General features: G+C 50.7%; 7 protein-coding genes across 7 annotated transcripts; 5 read left to right on the top strand and 2 right to left on the bottom strand.

Moving 5' to 3' along the window:
* Nucleotides 1-1,915: 1,915 nt before the first annotated feature.
* BDV14DRAFT_167380 (uncharacterized protein) lies at nucleotides 1,916-2,380 on the bottom strand. The gene has a single exon (XM_073767664.1). The coding sequence runs from the start codon at nucleotides 2,225-2,227 to the stop codon at nucleotides 2,024-2,026; it is 204 nt and encodes a 67-aa protein (XP_073631550.1). The 5' UTR covers nucleotides 2,228-2,380; the 3' UTR covers nucleotides 1,916-2,023.
* Nucleotides 2,381-8,220: 5,840 nt separating this feature from the next.
* Nucleotides 8,221-11,347, top strand: cyc8 (putative transcriptional corepressor Cyc8). The gene is made up of 6 exons (XM_073766407.1): nucleotides 8,221-8,469; nucleotides 8,540-8,743; nucleotides 8,793-8,875; nucleotides 8,924-9,103; nucleotides 9,153-9,245; nucleotides 9,297-11,347. The coding sequence occupies exons 1-6, from the start codon at nucleotides 8,301-8,303 to the stop codon at nucleotides 11,154-11,156; spliced, it is 2,589 nt and encodes an 862-aa protein (XP_073631549.1). The 5' UTR covers nucleotides 8,221-8,300; the 3' UTR covers nucleotides 11,157-11,347.
* A 190-nt stretch (nucleotides 11,348-11,537) lies between these two features.
* Nucleotides 11,538-13,518, top strand: rpL3 (60S ribosomal protein uL3; the record flags this gene model as incomplete). The annotated part of the gene is made up of 6 exons (XM_073772541.1): nucleotides 11,538-11,663; nucleotides 11,995-12,003; nucleotides 12,079-12,251; nucleotides 12,321-12,477; nucleotides 12,535-13,208; nucleotides 13,263-13,518. 6 exons carry the CDS (start codon nucleotides 11,538-11,540, stop codon nucleotides 13,516-13,518), a joined length of 1,395 nt encoding a protein of 464 aa, XP_073631548.1.
* Nucleotides 13,519-14,158: 640 nt separating this feature from the next.
* BDV14DRAFT_196886 (uncharacterized protein) lies at nucleotides 14,159-14,758 on the top strand (the record flags this gene model as incomplete). Its single annotated transcript, XM_073772540.1, has 2 exons — nucleotides 14,159-14,402; nucleotides 14,487-14,758. The coding sequence occupies 2 exons, from the start codon at nucleotides 14,159-14,161 to the stop codon at nucleotides 14,756-14,758; spliced, it is 516 nt and encodes a 171-aa protein (XP_073631547.1).
* Nucleotides 14,759-15,975: 1,217 nt separating this feature from the next.
* Nucleotides 15,976-18,324, top strand: BDV14DRAFT_211698 (SKN1/KRE6 family beta-glucan synthesis-associated protein; the record flags this gene model as incomplete). Its single annotated transcript, XM_073776146.1, has 6 exons — nucleotides 15,976-16,574; nucleotides 16,623-16,803; nucleotides 16,849-16,950; nucleotides 16,995-17,517; nucleotides 17,562-18,039; nucleotides 18,086-18,324. The coding sequence occupies 6 exons, from the start codon at nucleotides 15,976-15,978 to the stop codon at nucleotides 18,135-18,137; spliced, it is 1,935 nt and encodes a 644-aa protein (XP_073631546.1). The 3' UTR covers nucleotides 18,138-18,324.
* A 20-nt stretch (nucleotides 18,325-18,344) lies between these two features.
* BDV14DRAFT_196884 (uncharacterized protein) lies at nucleotides 18,345-20,638 on the bottom strand (the record flags this gene model as incomplete). Its single annotated transcript, XM_073772539.1, has 8 exons — nucleotides 18,345-18,722; nucleotides 18,828-18,948; nucleotides 19,038-19,127; nucleotides 19,209-19,302; nucleotides 19,397-19,451; nucleotides 19,537-19,812; nucleotides 19,865-20,317; nucleotides 20,393-20,638. 8 exons carry the CDS (start codon nucleotides 20,636-20,638, stop codon nucleotides 18,345-18,347), a joined length of 1,713 nt encoding a protein of 570 aa, XP_073631545.1.
* Nucleotides 20,639-21,378: 740 nt separating this feature from the next.
* Nucleotides 21,379-23,938, top strand: BDV14DRAFT_211695 (Zn(II)2Cys6 transcription factor; the record flags this gene model as incomplete). Its single annotated transcript, XM_073776145.1, has 5 exons — nucleotides 21,379-21,864; nucleotides 21,915-21,995; nucleotides 22,039-22,676; nucleotides 22,730-22,918; nucleotides 22,969-23,938. The coding sequence occupies 5 exons, from the start codon at nucleotides 21,379-21,381 to the stop codon at nucleotides 23,936-23,938; spliced, it is 2,364 nt and encodes a 787-aa protein (XP_073631544.1).
* Between the last annotated feature and the right edge of the window lie 760 nt (nucleotides 23,939-24,698).

Raw genomic sequence — 24,698 nt, 5'->3', positions numbered from 1 at the left:
GTGTGCACCAAAAGTATTTGCGCGTGGCAGTGCAAGATCACGTGACCTCGAGCGACTCACAACGCTCGCTCAGAAGCACCCAGGACAGTGATTGGGTTCATATCACGTGACTGGGCCCCACTTGGAGCAAAAACTTTTGGTGCACGCCTCCGTATGGGAGGTCAACTATCGACGACGGCACAGATTTCGATGCATGGCCGAGTCCTTGCATGATACTGATAGTGATAGCCATCCTCCACGAGCTTGCATATGCCCTATCTTCTGCAAAGCCCAGCTCTGCCGCAGCGCTGCTCTTCAGATTGACTCCTGCGGAGGCCAAGAAACTACAAGCGGATCCGTAACAAACCCTGCCTATTGCCTATCTACTCCGTACGATTGCCACCGCCCATATGGTGCGAAACCTCGTCATCTCCAAGGACCTCGGCCTCTGCGAATCTGACAGCCCAGGCTCGGCAATGCCAGCTTTGAGCGGGACTCTCTTGGAAGCAATTTGCCTTCTGGGTGTTGCTCTTGGCTGAACCCTGATTGTGCTGACTCAAGGTGCATAACGATGCAGAACCCGCTCGGCGCTGAGGGTTTGACTATACCTGTCCTACCGATAACGTCGATCCCGATTCTGCTAGACTACATAGCCTCCTCAACACCTTAGCCAAGATGCACTGCATGATTCAAATTTCGAGATCCTTTCCAGTTTTGCCTTGGTTGATTTGCCGGCCGACCGAGGTCTCCTCTCCGATCAAGCATCCATATGGCTGCCTTGAGATTCAAGACACCAGGCTACACAGCTAAACTGCAACCAAATTCGTATTAAATGATCCCCTTGAGAGAACTGTTTTGCGTTACATCGCTTCAATGCTATGCTGACGCTGAGAGACATGAAAATATATAAAATCCATACTGTGCGTTGTACTGGCACTGCATTTGCTGCTTGCTTGCTTGCTTGCTCGCTCGTACGTGAAAGCTGCTTACCTGGTGAGTGCGGGTGGGTAGACCAGGTACCCGGTACCTACCTACTTAGCGTAGCATGATTGCCTCGCTCAAGTGAACCGTACCACGTCTTCCCGCATATATACCTTATTATGCCAATTCCTGGGCTGGCAGTATGTGTTTCCCTTTCAATCTCACTCTCTTGGATATATGCGCGTGCATGATAGATGAGGTGAGCTAGCTGCTGACCTCGAGCGGGCGCATCTACCTTTGGTCCAGCCCAGCCACTGGTGCAGTGGGCACCCTCTAGGGTTACACCTCGTAGGTAGGTACTAGGTACCAATATTAGTACCTGTCCATTGGACAGTCGTGGTTCTTACTCCGTACTGTCTGATACCGAAGTCACGAGTCGTCGCAGGGTCCTAAGCAGGTGTCTATCCCAGGCTCCCTTTCTTACCAGGTACGTCCAGTAGCGTGGGAGTATTGCGCATCAGGATCCTCCCTGCCATCTTGGATTCCTGGTCCATGCGGCGATCTGTCTATCTCTAGCCTTTCTGGCCTGCCAGTCTGGACTGATTTCATGGTGTTGTTGACTTAGGGTCTTCAGTCTTCAGGCTTCGCCGGTTTAATCGTGCGGGTTGATGGGTGCTTGTTACTTTGTTTTGATTTGTATAACTGTGACTTGGGATTGGGATCCCATGCTTGCCAAATTCGAAATATTGATCTCGATGAAGTTATTCGTAAGCAACAATGTAGGTACCTTACCTTATGAGTGGACGCGTGCGTCCATGCCTACAGTTTGCAGCGCTCTTTCAAGAATTGATGGAGTACTCATCTACTGAGTAGTCATAGCTATACGAGGCAGATTCGTCCTCTTCCCAGTAAGAGTACAATAAGTATAAAATGGCATATCCCAAAGTATTATACTCCGTAGGATTCCCACTTTCAAAATCAAAACACCAAACGGTGAGCAAGCCCATCCACCCACCCCCAACCGGTGAAGAAACATAACATAAAACGCTAGTCGGCCCCTCACCACCGTACAGCGTAAGCAAAGCAGACAGAATCAAATTGACACGAATGCTCGTATGCTGTGCTACTTTGTTGAGCGAGGTTCAGGCCCCCGGCAACATCTCGTCACAGCTGCAGGTTGCTGCACTGTAGCAAGCAGGGAAGAACAGGGAAGTGGAAGGGAGAGAGCACGGAGGAAAATGCCTATAATAGGCTGGCTGACTGTCTGGATCATGATCAGAGTTCGAAGCATCTTATAAACAGGGAGCTGCATCATGTTGTATGACATTGGCGCTGAAGCATCGAGGGCAGAGTGCAGCTGGTGGTTGAGGAGGGTGGGACAGATCGGTGCAGTATCGGCGTGTTGGCGTCCACTTATGTAAGTGTGCGTCTCGTTGAATGCCGATGTACGTCTATTTTTGCTTTTTGCGCTGCTTACTCCGTACTGTTGTTGTTTGCTTCGTCTTCTTGTTTTTTTTTTTTTTCGGGCGCTCTTTGCGGTCTCGAGGGCTGGCACTGGTGGCACAACAAATCGCCCTGGTCATGAGTTAGTACCCCCTTCAGTCGTTACCAAACCCTCATTGACTGCCATGCTTAGACCACGTCCATGAGGTCAGGCGATGCTGATAGTGGCATGCATGCATGTAATTGCTATGTTGAAACTGCAGTGCTGCAGAGGCACAATCAAAATAGCCACCGCAACCTCGACTCAGGACACATTGGGCAACTGCTAGCCCCTTGAAACAGTAGTAACCCGCATATTATGGTAAGCCTGCATGCGCACAGGTCTGTGAGAAAGTGCGGGCTCGTTGCGAATTGAACTGCGCTGAAGTTGCCCTGCACTGTGCTGCACTGCTACGGTAGTTATGGAGTAACCCGAACCAACCGCCTCGGCACTAGGCAGCCTGATATGACATTGCCTGCATAATCTGCGACACTGTAGGACAGTGATACCATGCCGTTGCCGGTTTCCCAGTAAGATATGAAGTGAGATGGTTGAACTGTTTGTGGTGTGTAGGATGTTGAGCTCTGTTGTATCTTCACCCAGTCGTTGAGATCAGGCCCGTCAAGACATACTGCCAAGGCAGTGCAAGACTCAAAAAGAAGCACCCATCTGTATATTAGCCTTATCAGCATCCGTTTTCGTGCAAGGATTCCAGCTATATACTTTGTGGACGAGGATGTTACTCCAGACCGCATCAACCAGGGACCGGGGAAAGATCGAATGGAGTGAACAGACGCAAAGACGGAAGATCGAAGCGACTGGCCAACGACCATGTCTCATTGAGCCTCATCGCAGATCAAGCAAGGGCTAGCACTGGTTGCTTACCCTTGACCAAGGGCTTGAACCCGTCATCCAGGAACAATAACAAACCGTCAGCAAGGGCTATGGGACCGGGGTACATATCATTGTCGGTTGAATTGCCCCTGTTGACCAGGATCCTGGTACTGGATCTGAATTCCCTGATTGTTCGTCGGGGCAGGGTTTACGTAAAACCCGGTGACTGTGGCTCTGATGATCCAGCATGAATAAGTAAACTCTGAACTGCGAAGCTAGTCAAGACGATGAAATAGTGGTCGCGACTTGTTGCATACCGGTTTCTGATGTTGACAAGAATCTCGTATTGTGAAGCGGAATGGCAGGTTCCTCAGGGCAATCCAGGGTGGCCCCTTGTTCCTTCCCAGGCAGTACCACCCGACGCGGACGGCGCCTCCCTTTTCGGAAATAACGGCCAGCATCTATCATGATAGAGCCCCGAGGAATGGCATTTGCTTTTCTTTCCGCCTAGGTAGGCACGTAGGTCGGTGATTCAATGTCCACATAGCACGTAGGTAAACTTTTAGTTGTTCCGACGGCAGGTTCACCAGGTTCATATATTGGCTACATTCTTTCAAAATTCCTCCTGGGAATGAATCCGACAACGCGCTCAAGACTACAAAAGCAAGGCAGTGCACGTGCCTCACTCATATGTCTTTGTTGTGTTTTTTCGTTACCAAGAAATCTACGTAAGTCGTTTATACTCGGTCAGTGTTCGCGGACCTCCACATGCCTCCAGCTATTCCAAAGATACCTTAATCAGAACTTTACTGGGTGGGATTACATACCAGAAGTCCAAATCAGTGGCCTCAGTCAACGAGGGCCTGGTTCCGGCCACGGACCAAAGAAGCGGTACCTCGTCCATGGTTCGCAAAGATATAACATCATTATGAGGTGCCACCATGCGACAAGAGCTCAAGGTTCGTAGACCCGTGGATATCCGCAGATTGAAGCCCGTAGCGTGGTAATGCTGGAGTTATACTTCGTACCCGATATCGTAACCTTATATAGCAACCTTAAAATCCCAAATCTTACCCACCTTTTGTAGGTTAAAGTTGAGGTCTGGCTCTAGATGACGTGTCTCGGGCTGGATCGATATCCCGCAAACAGTTTAGTATGGTTCGGGCTTTCCAGGGCATCTGAGCTCGCCTGACGAAACTCTGCTGATTCCTTCCGGTCATGTCTGTACTGGTCTGGACTGTTCAGTTGTTGACCTGTTGGGGAAGACAGGATGGTGCCGGGTCGGCTCGGAGACGTCACGGTTCTGGGTCGTACATCATAATAATGATGACCTCATCGGCGCAGCTAGTTGACTTAGAATCAAGCTGGTTGGTGTACTGTGAATGGTAGTGGGTTTCGGCAATTGGAGATAGCTGGAGATAGCGTTTGATAAGTATGGTGGGGGGGATGCGATGTCCAGCCCTTGAGAGACTCGATCGCTCTTTGTTTTGTCGGTGTATGCTCATCACACTACGTCTCACACAGAGCAGTCGGTTGCTGAGTGCTGGTGATAGATGATTTGGTGTGGCAAATAAGCGAGGTCAAGCTGCTCGATTGAGGGTGTATGTTCTCGACATCTGACTATGATCGCGCGTGAAAGGATAGCAATCTTTATTTATACAGGCCGTAAATGAAAGGCGCTTCGTATTTCCAATCGATGCGTGTGTCTGAAGCGCCAGATGAACGCTTGTTGAGGGTGTTTTGCTGTGTGAGAGTCCTATGCTGATGCTCGAAGTTGGTAGTGAGCGAAATATATATTCCGGACGCATCTACTTTAGAGGGGAGCAGACCACGGTCTGAAACGTCGACACTTGGATTAAGGGTTCTTTCATAAAGCTATTGTCATGATTTCAGCTTCAAGAAAAGAATCAAGAACTTAACATACAGGTCAAAATATATATCCTATAGTGTTGAGTTGAACTGACAGCGGGTGTGCCTCGGAGCCGGACAACCGAGAATAGGGGACGCAGGGTGGGTTGTTGCTCCGTGAGGGGGTCTAGCCGCATTGTTCGTCTTGGGAATAGCTTCTAGGGCGCAAAACCGGGCGACGCTGATGACTCGACAAAGTTTGCTCCGTGATCGGGTGCCACATCCCAGCGACCCAGCTTCGGAGTCTGGCGAGGAACCCAGTCGCGGTGCCCACCGCAAGATTCCAACGGTGGGACTGCTGCATTCATCGCATGTCTCGGTACCTGATTGTTTACCCTGGAGAGAACTGATCATATTTTCAGCACTACAGACGCGGCTATTGTCCTCGTTTCTTTTTCCACACAAAGAAAATGCCCAACAGTACAGCAGCAAGGATTGGAGGGAGGGATCGCTCCACAGAAAAGTGATGAATCACGATCAGAGGAAAAGCCGAGTCGGGAACGGCCCACCGCTGGAACAATGTGGCTGCTCTGGTGGCTGGGAGCGTGCTAAGCCGCGGGCGCACCGACCAGCGGGCAGCGGCTGAATAATCAAACATGATGCTCGTATGACGGAACAGACTTCCCCAAGGAACCTTGGGTCAGCCCGCTCATTTAACTCCTCTCAGTTCCACTGGCTTGCCTCGATCTACAGGGCTGCTTGTTCTATGGAACAGTCACACTCTAGTGGTGGGTAGACTGTGTGCCCGAAAACCTCTTATCCTTTGTTTCCAGCTGTTCTGTTTCTGCGTCAATGCAGCCGAGCTGCAGATGCAAGACAACTCAGAGCCACTCTCGGCTGAACAATGCCGGGGGTATGCAGTGTCGTTTGACGGATTGGCATCGCTGTCCCTGCTTCCCTGCAGCACCCGGCTGAAGGGGGTAACGGCCTGGTGATCCCGTCAGCGAGGGAACGGCTAGCTGGCTAGGAGCCTAGGACTTGGGGGTGATAGATCCGACATAAATAAAAATAATGTTAATATGCTTTTTTATCAAGGGGTTTAGCCCTTTAGGGCGCCCGTGATTATGGAGTCCTTCTGCAGTGCAGAAGGCCCGACCCCATCCAGCCGTGGAGTCGCCAAGCGCGTGCTAAATTTTCTCGAGCATCGACTCCATCGCGGAGCCGGCGAGTCGAGATTATCGTCAGGTTGAGCAGTCGGCTCGTGTGGAAGCGCCCAGCGAACTATTTCTCTGGGCGGGGGCAGCAATCTAGCAAATCCGCGGCATGTATGAGCGGATAAAGTGAAAGTGGAGGACGCCTCATGCCCGAATCCTACATTGCCGGGAGCTTACTCGTCCTCACGCTTGTTAGCTGGCTGAGCTTATGGGCATGGCTGCCATGACGATTCTCCGGAGTTGCTGTCGCACACCGTCAGCGTCAGGGATGTTGGGCAGGTCCACCGTCAGCGTCTGGAATTATTGGCGGCGCACCATCCGTTAGTCTTGTTACTTAATTAAATAATTCATTATTGCCTAAATAATGATGGCACGGGGAAAGAGTGGGCCGGTGGGGTCTGGGCTTGCTCACCCACATGCAGCCACTCGGCGAGTCACAGCTGGGGGTTCGTGCTGGCCCAGCATCCCTGGATGGCTCTGTCTCTGTTCCGGCGCTTGACTGAAGACGGTCTTTCACCTGTGTATACTGTAGCTCTACTTTGCTAGTAACTCATACCATACTTATATTGTACGCTAATCAATAATTAATATTATCTGCATCTTCTGGCAAGCTCGCTCCATCTTATGTTGCCGTCTCACAGATGAAATATCCCTGGAGGCTGGCATGTTATCTTGGGGCACTAGCGCCTGCACTACTGATCTCGATAATGCCCCCCGGAATGTTTTATTTTTAATTTTGCTGCATTTTACTTTTTCTAAATTCTGTCCCCTAATTTCTAAACTTTGTTCGGTTAGTCACCCAAGTCCATGCTCGTATGGTGGACCATATAACGTACGTCTTCTTTGAGAGCCCCGCTTGCCAACATGACACACTTGGCCAGTTAGCCGCTCGACTCCGAGTCCCAGAGTCGCAAGTCCCAGATCATGGTCTCTCCCCGAGCTGGAAACCGAAAGTTGTCCTTCCGCAATAGGAATGAAGGATCGCCTCGTAAGAATTCATCCACGCGAAGGCTAACTTCACGGGTGGCCATGCATTAACATTGATATAACATCTTATATACACTGGTGAAGACTAACATAATTATTATTGTCAAATATCTATCCCTATGATAATAACAAGAGTAGCCATCTTCTGTGTAGAGCTACAGAGTAGTAACTATGTCTCCTAGTCTCTTACTCATCCGGAGAATTGCGCTACCCGCAAAGGCTGACGGCCCCACCGACTAGGCTGTTCCTGGACGTCAGAGTAGCGGCCGTGGCATCGGACGAGCTTTTCTGCGTTAATCTGCCTCACACGGCTTGGTGCCTGATCTCTAAGACATCAATTCGATTCAGACAGCTGCGCAACCACTGGCGTCTCGGCGCCTGTGCCAGTTGCGAGCAAAGCCCCTCGACTTCTCTCGTCCTCTTCCCGCTTCCTCTCTCTCTCTCTCTTCTCTTCCTTTCTTCCTTTTGACGCCTCTTCTCTGCTCCTTTTGGATCATCTTGTCTTCTGCCCTTTCCAGCTTTGCTGTATATTCCTCATCCTCCCTCCTGACCTTCTTGCTTCAATTCTTTATTCTACTATCCCTTCTATACAAACCTTTCCCTCGCAAGTTGGCCTCTATCCATCCAGCTTGCCAAGTTCCAACTACTGTCTCTGCCTTGGTCGCTTCACGTTTCGCCTTGTCATCTTTAAGCTCATTCTTCTTCTTCTTTTCTCTTTCTTACCTGTGTTTTTATACCCTTGTATACTCTTGCTACTTGTCTGCCAAGAACGAGCTGAACGGACACGTCCTTGAATCTATTCGACCGCCTGCCTCCTTACGTGCTTGCCGGCCGACAGTTGGGATATCTGTTCCGAAAGAACTCTGCGATTGATCAACAAGGTCATTGGGTCACCATCTTGCGCAACCAACTATACCGGGGCTGTGCGACACTCGAGTGACACGGGGATTGGTTGCATCATTGTGTCGCAAAGCTAATCGCCTTCGTCCGAGACCGGCCGCTTTGCGATTTAATTTCAACCCAACAATTGCGCTATGGCTCATACTCAGCCTTCGCCCACTGGAGGGGTTACTCCTCACCATGGACACCTCGCGGCCCATCCAGTAAATGGTCATCTGCCTCTGCAGTCGCCGGCGCAGAAGCCTCCACCCAGCACCGCCCAAAAGATCGCTGCTCTGAATGAGCAGGTTTGGCTACAAATCGGTACGGCATAGTTTTTCCAGTGACGATGTAATGATCGTCTTTGAATTCGCTGCTGACTATTTCTCTTTAGGAAACTTGACTGAAATCATGGGAGACCTGGACGGTGCCATGAACGCGTACGAACAAGCATTAAGACACAACCAATGGTCCATACCGGCTATGAACGCGATATCTTGCATTTTACGAGCGAGAGATCAATTTCCTAAGGCAATTGAATACCTACAGAACATTCTGAAGCTGGATCCCGCTAGTGGAGAAACATGGGGAAGCATGGGTACGTTTCGACACAATTATTCACGCGTAGTGTAGCTAATAAGCCACAGGACACTGCCACCTTATGATGGACAGCCTGCAGGAGGCCTACACTTCCTACCAGCAAGCGCTTTATCACTTGCGCGATCCCAAGGTTCGTGATTTCCAGCCGCAACCAAGTGCAAAGTCTGATAACATAAAGGAACCTAAATTATGGTATGGAATCGGTATTCTATACGATCGCTATGGATCTCTCGACCACGCGGAAGAAGCTTTCTCACAAGTGATGCGAATGGCGCCCGACTTTGAAAAAGCTAATGAGATCTATTTCCGGCTGGGAATCATATATAAGCAGCAGCAGAAGTTCAACCAGAGTTTGGACGTAAGTGTATAAACCTTGATTCATCGTGGTTGAATACTGACTTTTTCAGTGCTTCAAATATATTGTTCACGACCCGCCGAAACCTCTGACTGAGGAAGATATCTGGTTCCAGGTCGGCCACGTTCACGAACAACAAAAAGATGTAAGTTGATGACATCAGTCAAGCAAGTCGTATTTACTAACAATTTCATAGTTCGAAGCTGCGCAGCAAGCTTACCGACGCGTGCTCGAGCGTGACCCCAACCACGCCAAAGTCTTGCAACAGCTTGGATGGTTGTACCACCAACAGAGCCCTAGCTTCCAGAGCCAGGACAAAGCTATTGAATTCCTTGAGAAATCAGTCAGCGCAGACAACACGGATGCCCAGAGCTGGTACCTCCTCGGTCGCTGTTACATGTCGCAAGCCAAGTATCCGAAGGCATACGAGGCCTATCAACAGGCAGTCTATCGCGACGGTCGCAACCCAACATTCTGGTGCTCGATTGGTGTTCTTTACTATCAGATCAACCAGTACCGTGATGCGTTGGATGCGTACTCGCGCGCCATCCGTTTGAACCCCTACATCTCGGAGGTGTGGTATGACCTGGGAACTCTGTACGAGTCTTGCAACAACCAGATTTCCGATGCTCTGGATGCGTACGGTCGCGCCGCTGAACTGGATCCTAACAATGTCCACATCAAGGCTCGTCTGTCGCTTCTTCAGAGCCAGCTGTCTGGATCTGGTCAGACCAACGGTCCCGCACCGCAACCCCAGGACGTCCATCCTCAAGCCTACCAGGCTCCTGGTGTTGGTGCTCCCCCTGCACCTCAGTGGGGAGCTCCGGCTCCGATGGGAGGCCCACCACCGCAGCCTCCTGCGCCTCCTCGACAGGTCTCTGACTGGAACCGCGGCATCAATGATGTCCTTCAGTCTCAAGCCCAGGCTGCGGGAGCCAATGGATACGATCCCCGCGATGGACCCCGACCTAGCGCCTTCCAGCAACCTAGCCCTCGCCAGGATCCTGGCAGAGGACTGCCCGAAGCCGTCCGTCCTCCCGCCGGTGTGCGGTCACCGAGACCTGGTCTTGCAGGCCCGGCGCCTTATCCCCCGGCTAATGCTCTTCCGCAGCTTACCAATCCTCCACCATCTCATGATCGTGCTCCTAGCGGTGCTGGATTTGCTTCTGCGACGCGCGGTGGCCTGCCTATTGGTGCCGCGCCAGCTGGCCCCGTGCCTCCTAATGGCGCACCTTCTTCTGTTGGTCCTCTACCACCTTATCACCGTCCGTTCACACCACCATCTGAACTTAGACCGCTCCGCGAGATTCGCGACGAGCGACCCTCTTCTCCGGGATCGACCTACCCTCACCAAAATTATCACCACGGACCTAGTGTTTCAGCCCAAAGCGCGAACAGCACTGGTATTGCGGGCGGTGCTCCTGCGCCGGCTTCTGCCATGTCTGCGGCTGAGGCCGCTGCACGCGATCGTGAAGATCGTCCTACCTCGGCTATGAAGCGCGGACGGGAATGGGAGGGTGAGCCTGGCCCAGTCAAGAAGATTGCGAGCGAGGAGAACCGATCTAGACTTGAAGAGCAAATTGGCCGCCGTGTCCCATCCCCAAACCGTATGTCTTCACCTGGTGGGATGCCGCGCCGCGACTCCTCCGAGGCCCGTCGCGAGGAACAGCGTCGTATCAACGAAAGCTACCACCCATCCGAAGCCGCCCACCACCCCCAGACACTCCCTTCAATCCAGCACATGCCGCCGCACCCTTCTGGTTCCAGCCTTCCTCCAATGTCTGAAACTGCTCCTGCGCCGTCCAACGGACCTTCTGCTGTGCCTCCTACTCCTCCAGTCCAAGGCCAAATCCCCATCAAGGAGGAGCACGCTCGAGCTGAACAGACGCCCGCTCACGAGCCTGCTGCACGCAAAATGGAAGTTGACGAGGACTATGATGACGACGGTGACGACGACAAGAAGGCAGCTGCCAAGGGCAGCCCTGGTGGCAGCGGAACAGGCAGCACCAACGGAAACAGCAATGGTGCCCCCGTCGTCAAAGAGTCTACTGCTTAGAATTTCAACGTCACCCATATATACTCGGCTGTGTTGACGTTTTCTCTTTCCACAATGTCACAATTTAAGACTTGAATGATGCCCTTGTTATGAACCACTTGTACCTTCGCTTACACTTGACTAATTTCTTTTCACTCTTCGATCACCCTCTGTTTATCCCTGTGTTTTTTGTTGGCATCTATACCTGCTGTTTTTTTTAGCCCTTAGGTTAGCCCTCAGGCTGTAGTCTACGATTGGGACTATATGGGCGGTTATGTCTAGTGTCCGGTATTCAAGCAACGTCCGTGAATATTTGTAGCTACTCTTCTTGAATTCACACTTTACCTGATAATTTGATAACAAAACCTTTCGCTTAAACCGTACCTATTGACTAGCAATACCATGCCAGTCGTCTTTAGCTTCTGGGTGGAAAATGTCCACCAGAAATTAACATCAGTAACCTCAGTCAACAAAGGCCTGATTCCAGCTGGCTCTAACAAAGTCTTAACGAAAGCGCAAGTACAAGGCGTAAGTTGCAGCTTGGGAGTTCAGATGAGAAGATGTATCTTAGCCGAGCCATATCCACATAAGTTACCCCTAAGCGCTCCTTTCAGTGACTGCATTAGCCAAATTTTAGCCATAGTTAGGTGTGTTCTTAGAAATTGCTTGGCTGTGGCACTCAAAGATTGGTGGGCAGTGGGCACGTGTGTTAGTGCCTGAGGCGCAAAGGAGCCCCAACAGGGCAAACCCGCCAAGACTTCTCGCTTAGACGGGCCACACTCGAAAATCAAATTGGACTTGCGGGCCAAACCTGGAGATAGACACTCTCCATCACCAGTCCGACAACTAACGACAACAGGGTCAAGATGTGAGTATCCTGATGCTGGATTCAACGAAAACGACTGCTCAATGGACAACCACTGATTTATTTTCGTCTCAATAGGAGTCACCGGAAGTACGAAGCGCCTCGGCACGGTTCGTCTACCTTTTCGTCCACGATCTTCGAGATACGGGTTTTGTGCGTGTATGGGATGGTATACTGACTGAGAGTGTTACAGGCTCCCTTGCCTACTTGCCTCGCAAGCGTGCCGCCAGACACCGTGGTCGTGTTAAGAGGTCAGTTTTGGATTGAACAATTTGCGATCGGAAATTGGAGGGACAATCACTAAAATTTTTTTGCGACAGCTTCCCCAAGGATGACCCCAAGAAGCCCGTCCACCTGACGGCCTCCATGGGTTACAAGGCCGGTATGACCACTGTTGTCCGTGACCTTGACCGTCCTGGTGCCAAGATGCACAAGAAGGAGGTTGTTGAGGCTGCCACCGTCATTGAGACTCCTCCTGTATGTTCTGCTAGCGCGAAATTTTTTTTTTTGTTTGACAAACTAACCGATTTCTAGCTCATTGCCGTTGGTGTTGTCGGTTACATCGAGACTCCCCGTGGTCTCCGCTCGCTCGCCACCGTCTGGGCTGAGCACCTGAGCGACGAGCTCAAGCGTCGCTTCTACAAGAACTGGTACAAGAGCAAGAAGAAGGCTTTCACCAAGTACGCCAAGAAGCACTCCGAGGAGAGCGGCGCTGCCATCACCCGCGACCTCGAGCGCATCAAGAAGTACTGCACCGTCGTCCGTGTCCTCGCCCACACCCAGATCCGCCAGACTCCCCTCAAGCAGAAGAAGGCCCACCTCATGGAGATCCAGGTCAACGGTGGTGCCGTTGCCGACAAGGTTGACTTCGCCCGCAACCTCTTCGAGAAGCCCATCGAGATCTCTTCCATCTTCGAGCAGGATGAGATGATCGATGTCATTGCCGTCACCAAGGGTCACGGTTTCCAGGGTGTCACCAGCCGTTGGGGTACTAAGAAGCTTCCTCGCAAGACTCACAAGGGTCTCCGTAAGGTTGCTTGTATCGGTGCTTGGCACCCTAGCCACGTCCAGTGGACCGTTGCCCGTGCCGGTCAGATGGGTTACCACCACCGTACCTCTTGCAACCACAAGGTCTTCCGCATCGGCAAGGGCTCCGACGAGGCCAACGCCTCTACCGAGTTCGATGTCTCCAAGAAGCAGATCACTCCGTATGTTCCCTTGTTTCCCTAAGGTTCTCAACACATGAGCTAATGAAAATACAGCCTTGGTGGTTTCGTCCGCTACGGTGAGGTCAAGAACGACTTCGTCATGGTCAAGGGTTCCATCCCTGGTGTTAAGAAGCGTGTCATGACTCTCCGCAAGACCCTGTACCCCCAGACCAGCCGAAGGGCCACCGAGAAGATCGACCTCAAGTGGATCGACACCTCATCCAAGTTCGGACACGGTGCTTTCCAGACCCCCGAGGAGAAGCGTGCTTTCATGGGTACCCTCAAGAAGGACCTCGTTACTTCTGCTTAAGGTGTTTACGGAGATTACGGCTTGGTGTAGTACAGATTTTTACGCGTCTCAATAAAAAAAGCGAATACTTCAACACCATTTTCTTATGTTGTAGATGGAAAATAATGAGTTATCCGTACTTCTCGGTTATATCGCTATAAACCTCGAATCATGCATCAACGTAGTATGCTACTACTAGTAGTGTCGCTATCATGAAGCCTAGACCTGCAAAATCTCCAGGCGGAGTGTTGAAAATCCTGCAGATTTCGAATGAGAGCTCAGAGCACCACTGACTGAGGAAATCTCTCTTTTACATTGCTAGCAAGTGTTAACCATTCTTATCTTCCCCTGGAACCTACTCTTTCTCGCTCATTCGACTTTCTACTATCCAAGTTCCACTATGCGCAGGTGGCAGGCCGTCCGCAAGGCCCATTGCGTCATTGATCACCTTCCCCGTCCTTTCGCTTCATCGCATTTAAAGCTACCAACACCCCGACAGCTCTCATCTACATCATATCATCCGAATATCCTATCCACTCAAGCACTACTCCAAACGAAATCACTACAATCTACGAGACAAAACCTCTACAACTCGACCTACCCGTCCAAATCTACTCGCATCAGCGCACCCCTCTCAAAAACAATCACCACCACCCGCGCCATGTCCTCAGACGACGCCTACATGTCCTTCCTGGACAAAGCAAACTCAGAACTCGATGCCGGCCGCAATCAGCAATCAACACAATCCTCCAGCGGCGCCCGCACAGAAACCGTCGACAGCAACGTCAAGGTCCCTACCCCGCTAAAGTCCATCGACGCATTCTACATCTCCGACGCAGACGAGCCATTCGAGCCTGTTGCGCTGAAGTGGGAGGGCGCAGGGAAGGGGAACTGGCCTGATGCTTGTACGTGTTCAACTTACCCTACCCCAGCGCATCTATGTCAATGTCCCAAGCAAACTGGCTAACTGGTATTTCTTGTCTGAACAGCATCTTTCTCCAAACTCATCAGTCCCCAAAAAGATCTCTCTTCCTCGATCGAAACGATCTCGCCATCCTCATTCGACCCCAAGGACCAGTATGAGTCTGTGTTGAAGGCTGTTCGGGCTGCGGCGGTACAGGGCTCTGGAGGCGACGAGGGAAGTGTTGACGTGAAGGTTTATCGCGTGGAGACCGGGAGCTCGAGAGTTGAGTATTGGGTTGTTGCGTTGGATGGGGAAGGGTTGCTTGTTGGGTTGAGGGCGAAGGCTATTGAGAGTTAAGGCTGTGATGTGATACTAGTGGGTTTAATATGAACGAATCTCTTTTCTATAATGATGTCAGGAGCAGCAGTAAAATTGAAGGACTCGAATATAGAAGGAGCGATCGGATATGCAGGTGTCTGTCGCTCCTTCCTTCCTTGGATCGCACTTTCCTCGTGGAGTGGACTATGGTGTTCCTTCCACAACGGGCGACGAAGAATCCAGGCTGTCACGTTGTTCACACATTCCTTTGTTGGTTGATTATGACAACGAGATTCCTCGTCCACCTCGACACTGCCATTGCCAATGACCAAGATGTAGCTTGTGTTATCGCGAATCCATTTGAAGTTCGCCTTACTGCAGTCAAACGGGGAGGCTGGCCAGTCATGCATGAACCCAGGAGCCTCTTGAGCTTCAAGAGCGCACCTGCAGCGCCACAGCTTTACGTTTATCTGGAAGCCTTCTATGCACCTAGAAAAGACCACTGGCTAGCTCTAGAATGCAGTAGCCCAGGGAGAGATGCGCCCCAAGCATTCCTCGGCCTGGGTTCGCCTTGGTTAGGAAGGGGATAAACACTCGCGCATCGACAGGAGTACGTACTCCTACAACACTAACCTGCTAGTAAATACCACGAGGGCAAGCTGTTCCAGATGCCTGAGTTGACTATCTGCTCAGTGTCAAAACAATCAGTCGTGGTCTCGCCCTGCCACTCTTTTCCCCTCTATCCGCCCTCCGCCATCCCTTCGCTCACCCCCGTCGCTCGCCTTCATTCACTTCCTCGCTCATTCATTCTCGACCTCTGTCTTTCGCTTCATTCTTGTCCCTCTTTCTGTTTATTTCTCCTAGCATGCTAGGTTCTTTTCGCGTCCTTTCAGTCGGTTTATCGGGTCGCATCATCTCGACTTACCATCACGTCGTTGACGAGGGCATTTGCGGTAGCATCTAGCGCTCTAAGCTTTAGGCGACATCCTGCTAAGCTTGTGCTTGCACGTTCTTGAAGTGGCATTCCGAAAGCTGCTTCGTCCATTCGTTACATCCACGTGTCCAACCTTGACGAACGAGATTGAGCCTCAGCTTTTGACTAGCGACAACGTCTGTCATTACTGCAGTAATACGAAAACATTGGTATAGAAAGCACATTGATGGGATTGTTACAGGGTTGAAGAAGGCAAGGCATTGAACTATCCATACAAAACGCTATATTCAGGGTGCGGCTCGACTGAAATAGGGCCGGCAACATGTCAGGTCCCGTTCCCGAGCAGTATGGCCGGAAAACACCCCATATCAGCATCACCTCTGGGCCGGAGGATGTTTTCTCTGACGAGCATGAAACTCTGTCCCCGATTCCACCGGAACATGGACGCCCTTTAACCCCAGGATTCGCCAGGACTCACTCAGGAAGAACAGTACAAACGGTATACACTTCGTACGATGACCGAGGCTCAACAGAATACTTAATACCCCCAATTCCTCATCGCAGAAAAGATAATATCTCACCGAATCCCTCTTTTCTCTCGTCGCGGCGAACAAGTTGGACCTCGGAGGGTGGTAGCTACACCTCGAAGAGTTATTCTCAGTCGCGACCGTCTTCTCGAACAGAAAAGGATGAAGATGACGTGAACACTCAAACAGTCACTGCGAAGTACAATATTATGCCGACGGATGGGCTTCTTCTATTTCCGGAGGACGTGGAGAAAGACGATTACTTGCATAATCCGGACCCTAGTGACAGGGAACGAGAGTGCGACATTTGGAACAGAAGAGGATTGATCAATGTGGGCGGATTGATTATACTTACTATTGGCTTTTTGGTGCTATTCATTGGATATCCTGTTGTGTAAGCTGCCTACTTTTGAGAATATGTTGGATCTCGCTAATTGAGCAGCACCGCGGTGGGAGGTTTTCACAGGGACAAGCCACATCGTTGCGCGCCGGGTGATACATTGTGTCTTGATGTTGGGGACCGCCCTATATTGTCCAACTTGCGCAAGGGCTTGATTGATCCGGATACACCAGAGTCAGCGCATACCAAGAAGGCTGCCGATGGCAAAGAATGGAAGCTTGTGGTGAGTTGCTCTTACACTACTACAAACAATATGCTGAGTACATAGTTTTCCGACGAGTTCAACACACCCGGCCGCACGTTTTACGATGGAGATGACCCTTATTACCAGGCTGTGGATCTCTGGTATGGTGTGACACAAGACCTTGAGGTAGGTTACCCACGCCCGACATAGAGCACGACTGACTCGAGCAGTGGTATGATCCCGACGCTGTAACTACGCGAGACGGGGTGCTTGAGCTCCGATTCGACTCTTTTCCCAACCACGAACTCAAATACAGATCTGGAATGGTGCAGAGCTGGAATAAACTATGCTTTAGTGGTGGCCGATTGGAAGCAAGTATATCTTTACCAGGAGATGGCGAGGTCTCCGGGTTCTGGCCTGGTTTCTGGGCGATGGGCAACCTAGGGCGACCTGGATATGCTGCTACCACAGAGGGCATGTGGCCATACAGCTACTACGATGAATGCGACGCGGGAATCACCCCTAACCAGAGCTCACCGGACGGTCTTAGCTGGCTACCAGGAATGCGGTTGCCGGGATGTACGTGCTCTGGCACAGATCACCCCAGCCCCGGCAAGGCTCGCAGCGCTCCCGAAATCGACGTGATTGAGGCCAGTGTTGCACCTCTGAATGAAGATTCTGCGAGGATAGTAGGATCCGTGTCTCAGAGTTTGCAGATGGCGCCGTTTGATATTTGGTATATGCCGGACTATGGTGAGTCTTTAACCCTGAAACGCCTGGCTTGACTAATTGTGTAGACTATACTGCTGTATATGACCAGGATGTCACCCTGATCAACAACTACAGAGGAGGAGTTTACCAACAGGCAATGTCCGGATTGACGAATCTTAACAATGACTGGTACAATGGAAAAGAGTACCAGACGTACGCTTTTGAATACAAACCCGGTGCCAAAGGAGATGTCACTTGGTTTGTCGGTCAAGAAAAGACGTGGACGCTTGACGCGCGTTCAATTGGGCCCAACGGCAACGTAGGCCAGCGAGTGATTCCGATGGAACCGATGTCGATTGTCATGAACTTGGGTATGGCGTGGAGTTTCGCACCGATTGACGATGCAATTGTGAAACACCTTCCCGCTTATATGCGCTTCGACTATATCCGCATCTATCAGGACCCAGACGAGGTCAGCGTCACTTGTGATCCACCCGGCTATGAGACGACCGAGTATATTAAGGATCATCCTCATGCGTATCAGAACGTGAACAAGACTACTTGGTGAGTGCAGTCTTTTCTGACGGAGACTATTTGCTAATTTTCGCAGGACCGATGCTGGATACGACTGGCCAACAAATGATCTTATGCACGGCTGTTGAACATCTACCACATTTACTTCTATTTGATTGATCTAGACAACGGTGTTGTCGAGTTTAGCGGCATATACATTGGCGTTGATGCTGTCATACATTTACCTTTCTCCGAGCTAGCAGCCCTGGGGCTGTGACTCGCTTAGTTCTCATGATATTCATGTTGATGTTCGTACCTTTGTGATCTACTGCTAATACCACCTTTTCCAAATCAACCTACAACTTTCCAACTCTCCCTTCCTCACTCTTACCAGCAGTCACTACTGTAGGTGTAGGTACAGGCAATAACCTCCTAAGAATCTTCCCCGTCGGCGTCTTCGGCAGGTCCTGCAAGTGAAACACACCACCCCGTAGCCTTTTATATCCAGCAACCTGCCCATCAACCCAAGTCCTAATCTCATCAATAACCTCTTGTATCTCGGATTGTGACAAATCAGCTTTATCACGTACAAGACTAACATAAGCCATCGGAACCTCCGTCGCCTGAGCCTCTGAATAAAACGCACAAACCGCGGCATCTGTAACGAGCGGATGCTGCAGGATGAGATCGTCTAGCTCTGAGGGCGCGATTTGAAAGCCTTTGTATTTTATCATCTAGTCACCACCAGATTAGCGTTCGTCATCGAGTAGTGTTACTAGTATCAGTAAAAAGGAGATAGAGGGAGTGGAGAGGAATGGATAGGTAGGATAGGTACGTACTTCTTTCAACCGATCCGTAACCCAAAAGTCCCCCCTTTCGTCGACGCGGAGGATGTCGCCTGTGCGAAGCCACCCGTCGACGAAGGTATTTTTTGTTGAGATGGGATCGTTGATGTAGCCCCTGCTCACGAAATCGTATTAGCGGTTGGTTGGGTTGGGTTGGGTTGGTTGGTTATTCAGGGTCATGGAGAATGATGGAGGGGTGAGTACATCATAACCTGCGGCCCCCTAATCCACAATTCACCTTCTTGGCCTGGTGGGACGTCGGTTAGTGTAAGCGGGGAGACGAGGCGTGCTTCTCTATTTCAGCCATCGTGTCCGGGTTAGTTACTGTCACATAAATAGTTGCTTCAGGTCCATTGTGTAGGGTGGAAGACTCACGTTCCAGCAATGAGTTTCCCCACTGTGCCGCAGGAGGAATCGTTGTCGTGGACTTGGTGCGTTACGCCGGGGGAGCATTCTGTTAGGCCGTAGCCTTTGGTTCCTTGTTAGTATCTGGATAGTGTGGAGGGGTGGAAGTATGTATAGGTAGGTAGGTAGGGAGGGAGGTAGGTAGGTATAGAACGAACCTTGACAAATTCCCACCCCCGGAAAACGTGCTTTCAGTTCGCGCTGCAATTTCTCCTAGACCAGTCTTAGTCTCAGCCACAATCTTCCCAGAAAGCGCAACTTATTCTCAGCGCGAAAGAATAGGGAAGTGGAAACATACCTTCAACGGCGCAGCCGCAACAACAATCCTCTCCAGACTCTTTAGGTCATATTTCTCCGCAAGACCCTGTGTCACCAATACCAGTGCCACGGGGGGAACAAGATGCATATCCGTCGCCATGATCTCCGCCGACCTGGCACAGAACGTCTCGAGGTCGAAAGATGGTAGACCGAGATACAGCCCGCCAATCCACATGCCTGTTACGACGACGGTGGAGAGGCCGTAGATGTGGCAGTCTGCATCATGAATCTCCAAATCAGCCTCTTTATTCTGTGTCTGCTATAGGTTAGATGAGAAGAGAAAGGGCAGACTAACAAGGCGGAAAAACCACCTCCCTAACACCAGAATGAACCCTATCCGGCAACGAAGCCCGAAACTGCAAACAATTTGCAACAAAGTTATAGTGGGACAACACCACGCCTTTGATTTTCCCTGTTGTCCCTGACGAAAAGCAGATTGTGCTGGGCACGTCGCGGGCGTGTTTTCCTGTGCTGGATATGTCGAAGACAGGTAGTGAGTAGGTTTCGTCGAGAATGTCTGTGGGAAATTGCGGTATGTCTGAGTTGGGTATCTTGCTGAGGACTGTGAAGATTTTCGGGGTGATGGAAAGAGTGGCAGCTGCGCTTTGGACCTCGTCTAGTTTGGACGTTATTGTTGCGATGTGTGTTGGTTTGACTAGGCCCAGGACATGTTCTATATCTTTTTGTGTAGAGGAGGTGTTTAGCGGTGCGAAGACCGCGCCTGTCCACCATGTTGCGTGGGCTAGGAGGACGAAGTCGTTCTTTAACCATTGGATGCAGTCAGCTCAGCCTGCCCCGTTCCATCCCATCGCACATGGTTAGTAGGCAAGGCTTACAGAATTAGTAACAATAGCAAGGACAGTATCACCAAGCCCAACACCAAGTTTATGTCTGAGTCCCCATGCAGCCTGGGCGGCTTTCTTGCGGAGAGAACTGTACGTTAGTGGTTCCGGAGAAAAGGTGTCTATGTGGACTACTTTGTTTGCGGGGACAGCGTCGGGGTTGTATGTTGTCATGAACTGCGGGATGGAGAGGGAGGGGATGGACGAGCCGAAGGGGAAGAGGGAGGATGTGTAGATCATTGTGTACAGAGTACTCTGTATACTGAGTAACTAGGGGTTATAGATCGACGTGGAGTATGTATACAGAATGAAGATCAATGCTGATTGTTCCATGAACCAGACCATAAAGAACACGAGCATTTGACTTTTTAAACCATGGACTTTCAACATAGCCGCCGTCATACAAGGCTGTGCTGACCCCGCAGATACGAGGACAAAGAACTTAATAAGTGACCGTGATGAGTAGATGAAGTGATTGTATTGGTGGTGAGTCCAACTTATAAGAAGGTGCATCTGTTCTTTGATTAGTTCCCAACACGGACAAGCGGAGGGCGGAGATGGAACGCCGGTTCCGCATAAATTGGATAATGCAGTGCACGTCTGGATTGCCGTTAAGAGTGGGACGGTGGGGCTGTGGCTGTTACTCTGAACAGTAAAGAGTCAGACTGTCTGATTAACTACGTCCATGATCTACGTATTCAATGTCCCAATTCTAGGGTTGACCCTGTTGTCGAGTGAGATCATCTGGCTGATTACTGTTATCTCCGTTGTTAACAAAGAACTGGCTGTTCCGTTCTCTGTTCCGTAGACTACTTCTATAAAATATTAATGTGGCTTCATGCGGAGTCCCCGGACTTGCTTTGGCTTCAATCCTTCGATCCTTTAGCTTTCCCCGCAATTCCTAGTCTACTCTTGGAGTCTGGCCTCCCTCCCCTTGTTTCTATCTCTTGGTTTCACCTCTCACACCATCAACCACCACAATGTCGTCCCCTCCAAAAAAAGAACCCAATGCTCGCTCAAGACGCGCCGCCCGCGCCTGTGCCCGTTGCCACTCCCGCAAAGTCCGCTGCGACGGTTCCATCACCGGATTCCCCTGCACAAATTGTCGCCTAGACGGCCGATCATGCACACTGCATTCAGGAAAGCGGGACAAGGAGAAGCAGATGCTGCGGGCGATTGTGAAGGAGCGAGATATCCAGACAACGGCCTACCCAACACCAACACCAAGCACCGGCTCAACAGAGCTACACCCCAAGCCAAACTTGACCTTTGTCAAGTCGCAGATGGCGCTGAGAGTGCCGATTCAGGTCCTGGATGTTTTTACAAAGCATTACTTTTTATACGTGCATCCTTGTCTTCCTGTTGTTGATGAGACGGTGTTTTGGAGAAAGTATCGCAGTGTTGATGCGAGTGCTGGCAAGATCTCGACGTTGCTTTTTCAGGCGATGCTTTTTGCTGCTAGTTCGGTGAGTTGTTAGGTATTGAGTATGGAATTGGACGTATGCTGATGACGCAGTTTGTTCCCATCGAGGCCGCCAAAGAGTGTGGATATGACTCGCTCATCACCGCACGAGAGGACCTCTACCGACGAGCCAAGGTATTACCTTTGCCATAATTAATTGAATAAGCTAATTCGTCAGCGTCTCTATGAAAGCGGCATTGAAAAAGACCGTCTGGTCATCTCACAAGCCTGCCTCCTCCTAACTTACTACACCACCGACGCCGAACGCTCCTCCAACTCTCGCTGGCTACGCATCGCAATTCGATATGCCAAAAAAGAACGAGCACATCTCTACGGACAGCTTCCAGAAGGACCAACAGGCCTAGGAATTGGACGAAACACATCCGACCTCAAACGCCTCTGGTGGTGCTGCATGATCAGAGACCGCATCATCTCCCTTGGCATGCGTCGCCCGATCCAGATAACCCCAGACGACTTCGACCACCATCAGTCGGGATTGTCATTCCAAGATCTGGAAGAGGAATGTCTCAATTCAGAGGTTTATCCGCCAGAGGCAAAAGTTGCGCTATGTCGTGTCCTCGCTAGTCTATGCCACCTTGTTGTCGCAGTCACGGATGTGATTATGCTCGTTTACCCAACGACGCAGAGTATGCCGTTTAGTCTAGCGGATCGTCGGGCGCAGCTGAATAGACTTGAGGGGACAAAGTTTGCCTTGCTGGATTGGGAGCTCACCTGGGTGGCGAATCCAGATGGGAAAGAGTACTATATTCATCCGTCCATGACGCTCTATACGAATCTCTGCGCTATCTACTTCCAGTATGCTTCCCTTCACGATTACCAGATCAAGACGATATTAACAGATGAATTAGGTCTGCTCGCATCGCCCTCTGTAACCGCATTTGCCTGATGATCGGCTATAACGCGCACTTGACGGATGACTCTGACATGTACCGGATCGAGTCTTGTCGCGCTGAACTTGCTACTGCGATCCGCTCGACAGCGGACAATGTAAAGCAGCTCATCCAGCATGGAGTTGCTGATAAACTGCCTATAAGCGCGTACGTCCTCTTCCACATACTTGAAGCAGAAAGCATACTGACCACCCCAGCGTGGCATACACCCTCCTCCCCCAAATCCTCCTCAGCATCCAGACCCAACTCTCCACAACACCCGAAGACAAGCAACTCCACGAAGTCATGCTCCTCTTCTTCACAGAACTCTCTCGCTTCCTCCGCAGCCAGTACTACATCCGTCTCATCATCGCCGTCTCCTGGAAAGCATTAGAACTGTGCCGACCAAAATCATCTAGATCCCTGCTCCGACAGCCTCCAGACATGAAAGCCCTTAGCGACTCGACCAGCAAAAGTATAATCAGCAGTGGTAACACCAATACAAGCGACGACCTCGTCCTGAAGCCCCCCTTCTTCGCAGACCTCAACGCCGACGAACTCTACTGCTACCCGAACCTCTTCCAGCTGAAGTTCACCGAGTATGTTCGATTACTCAAGTACGTGGACGAGTTCATGTCTTTGCGGCGCGCGCCAGGTGAAGACGTGATTTATGCCGCTCCAACTGCCAAGGGCCCGCTTTATACAAGAGGGCGGGCAAGGACATTGTCGCAGTCTTCGACGCTTTCGTCTGGTTCGTTGAGGAAGGCTTTGACGGCTCCTACTGCTCCTAGTGCTCCTGCTGCTACTACGCGAGAACAGCTAGATACGAACACGGCTCTCTCACTTTCGGCTGATGGTGAGACGAGCGTGGATCCATCGAGCCCACGCTGGACAGAGGATTACTTTTGGGTTTATTTTGGGGAGAGGGAGTTGGAGGGGTATATTCCGGCGACTGTGCCTACGATTAATGCTGCCACAACGACCAGTGACAAAAGCAATAACGACTCGTCAGCCCAACCCGACAAACTCAACACCCAAGAGAGTTCCCTCTCATCAACGTCTGTCAGTCCTCCAGACTCAACACACACCAAAGAAGAAAAAGGAAAGGGAAAAGAAACATGCCACAGCGCAGCGCGCCAAGATACGTTCCAGAACATGCTTGACTGTTTACCCCTGTTGGGCGAGTAATTGCTTTGCTGGATTATACTGTTCAGTTCTTGTACATACTACCAATTTAAAATCGAGTACTTGTCCATCGTCTCAAGAAGTACTAAAGTACCCTTCAATCAGCCAGGAAGGAGCAGGCCACCCATCGCACCTGCCTGAACCAAGCACTAACAAGGGAAACAAAAAAGGAAGGCACGACCCATGGCCGGCCTACTGGAGGAAGGAGCAACCCACCCATCGCACCTGCCATTTAGATCATCTTGCTTGTTAGAGTTGAGGAAGGAGCGATTGACTCATCGTACCTTCCTGTCTCCTATATCAGGCCGTGCCCTCAGCTGGGTAGGTGCTATATAGATACAAAGGATCTTGTCCATTCATACAGCACGATGCATGCAATCCCTTTGAAAACCGCAACTTCGCAAATATGTTCCTAAAGCACAGCGATGGGTCTAACTGGTCAGTCTCATTGTATACTATAGGGAGCTGTCAGAAGATACATAACATGCTGTTCCTAATCAAGCGTTCGTTTTTCGAGTTTACAGTATAGTTGCCACTAGCTTACAGGGTGAGTGCGAATGATTTAGATGATTTTTTACTTGAGTAAAAAAGTGGGTGCTAAGTGGGTAACAAGAGGGTAACAAGAGGGTAAGAAGGGGGAAGAAGATAAGTGGGTCGTGACACTATTAACAAGGCGGAGAGAATCCTCTCTAAATTAGTATAAATAAAAGGGGTTTGGTAATGCAGATAACTTTAGTTTTGGTTTAAATACACCTCGCAGCTC

Source organism: Aspergillus stella-maris (assembly GCF_047715825.1).
Source record: "Aspergillus stella-maris strain CBS 113639 unplaced genomic scaffold BDV14scaffold_8, whole genome shotgun sequence".
NCBI classification, from domain to species: Eukaryota; Fungi; Ascomycota; class Eurotiomycetes; order Eurotiales; family Aspergillaceae; genus Aspergillus; species Aspergillus stella-maris.
This window is presented reverse-complemented; position numbering and strand designations above follow the sequence as displayed.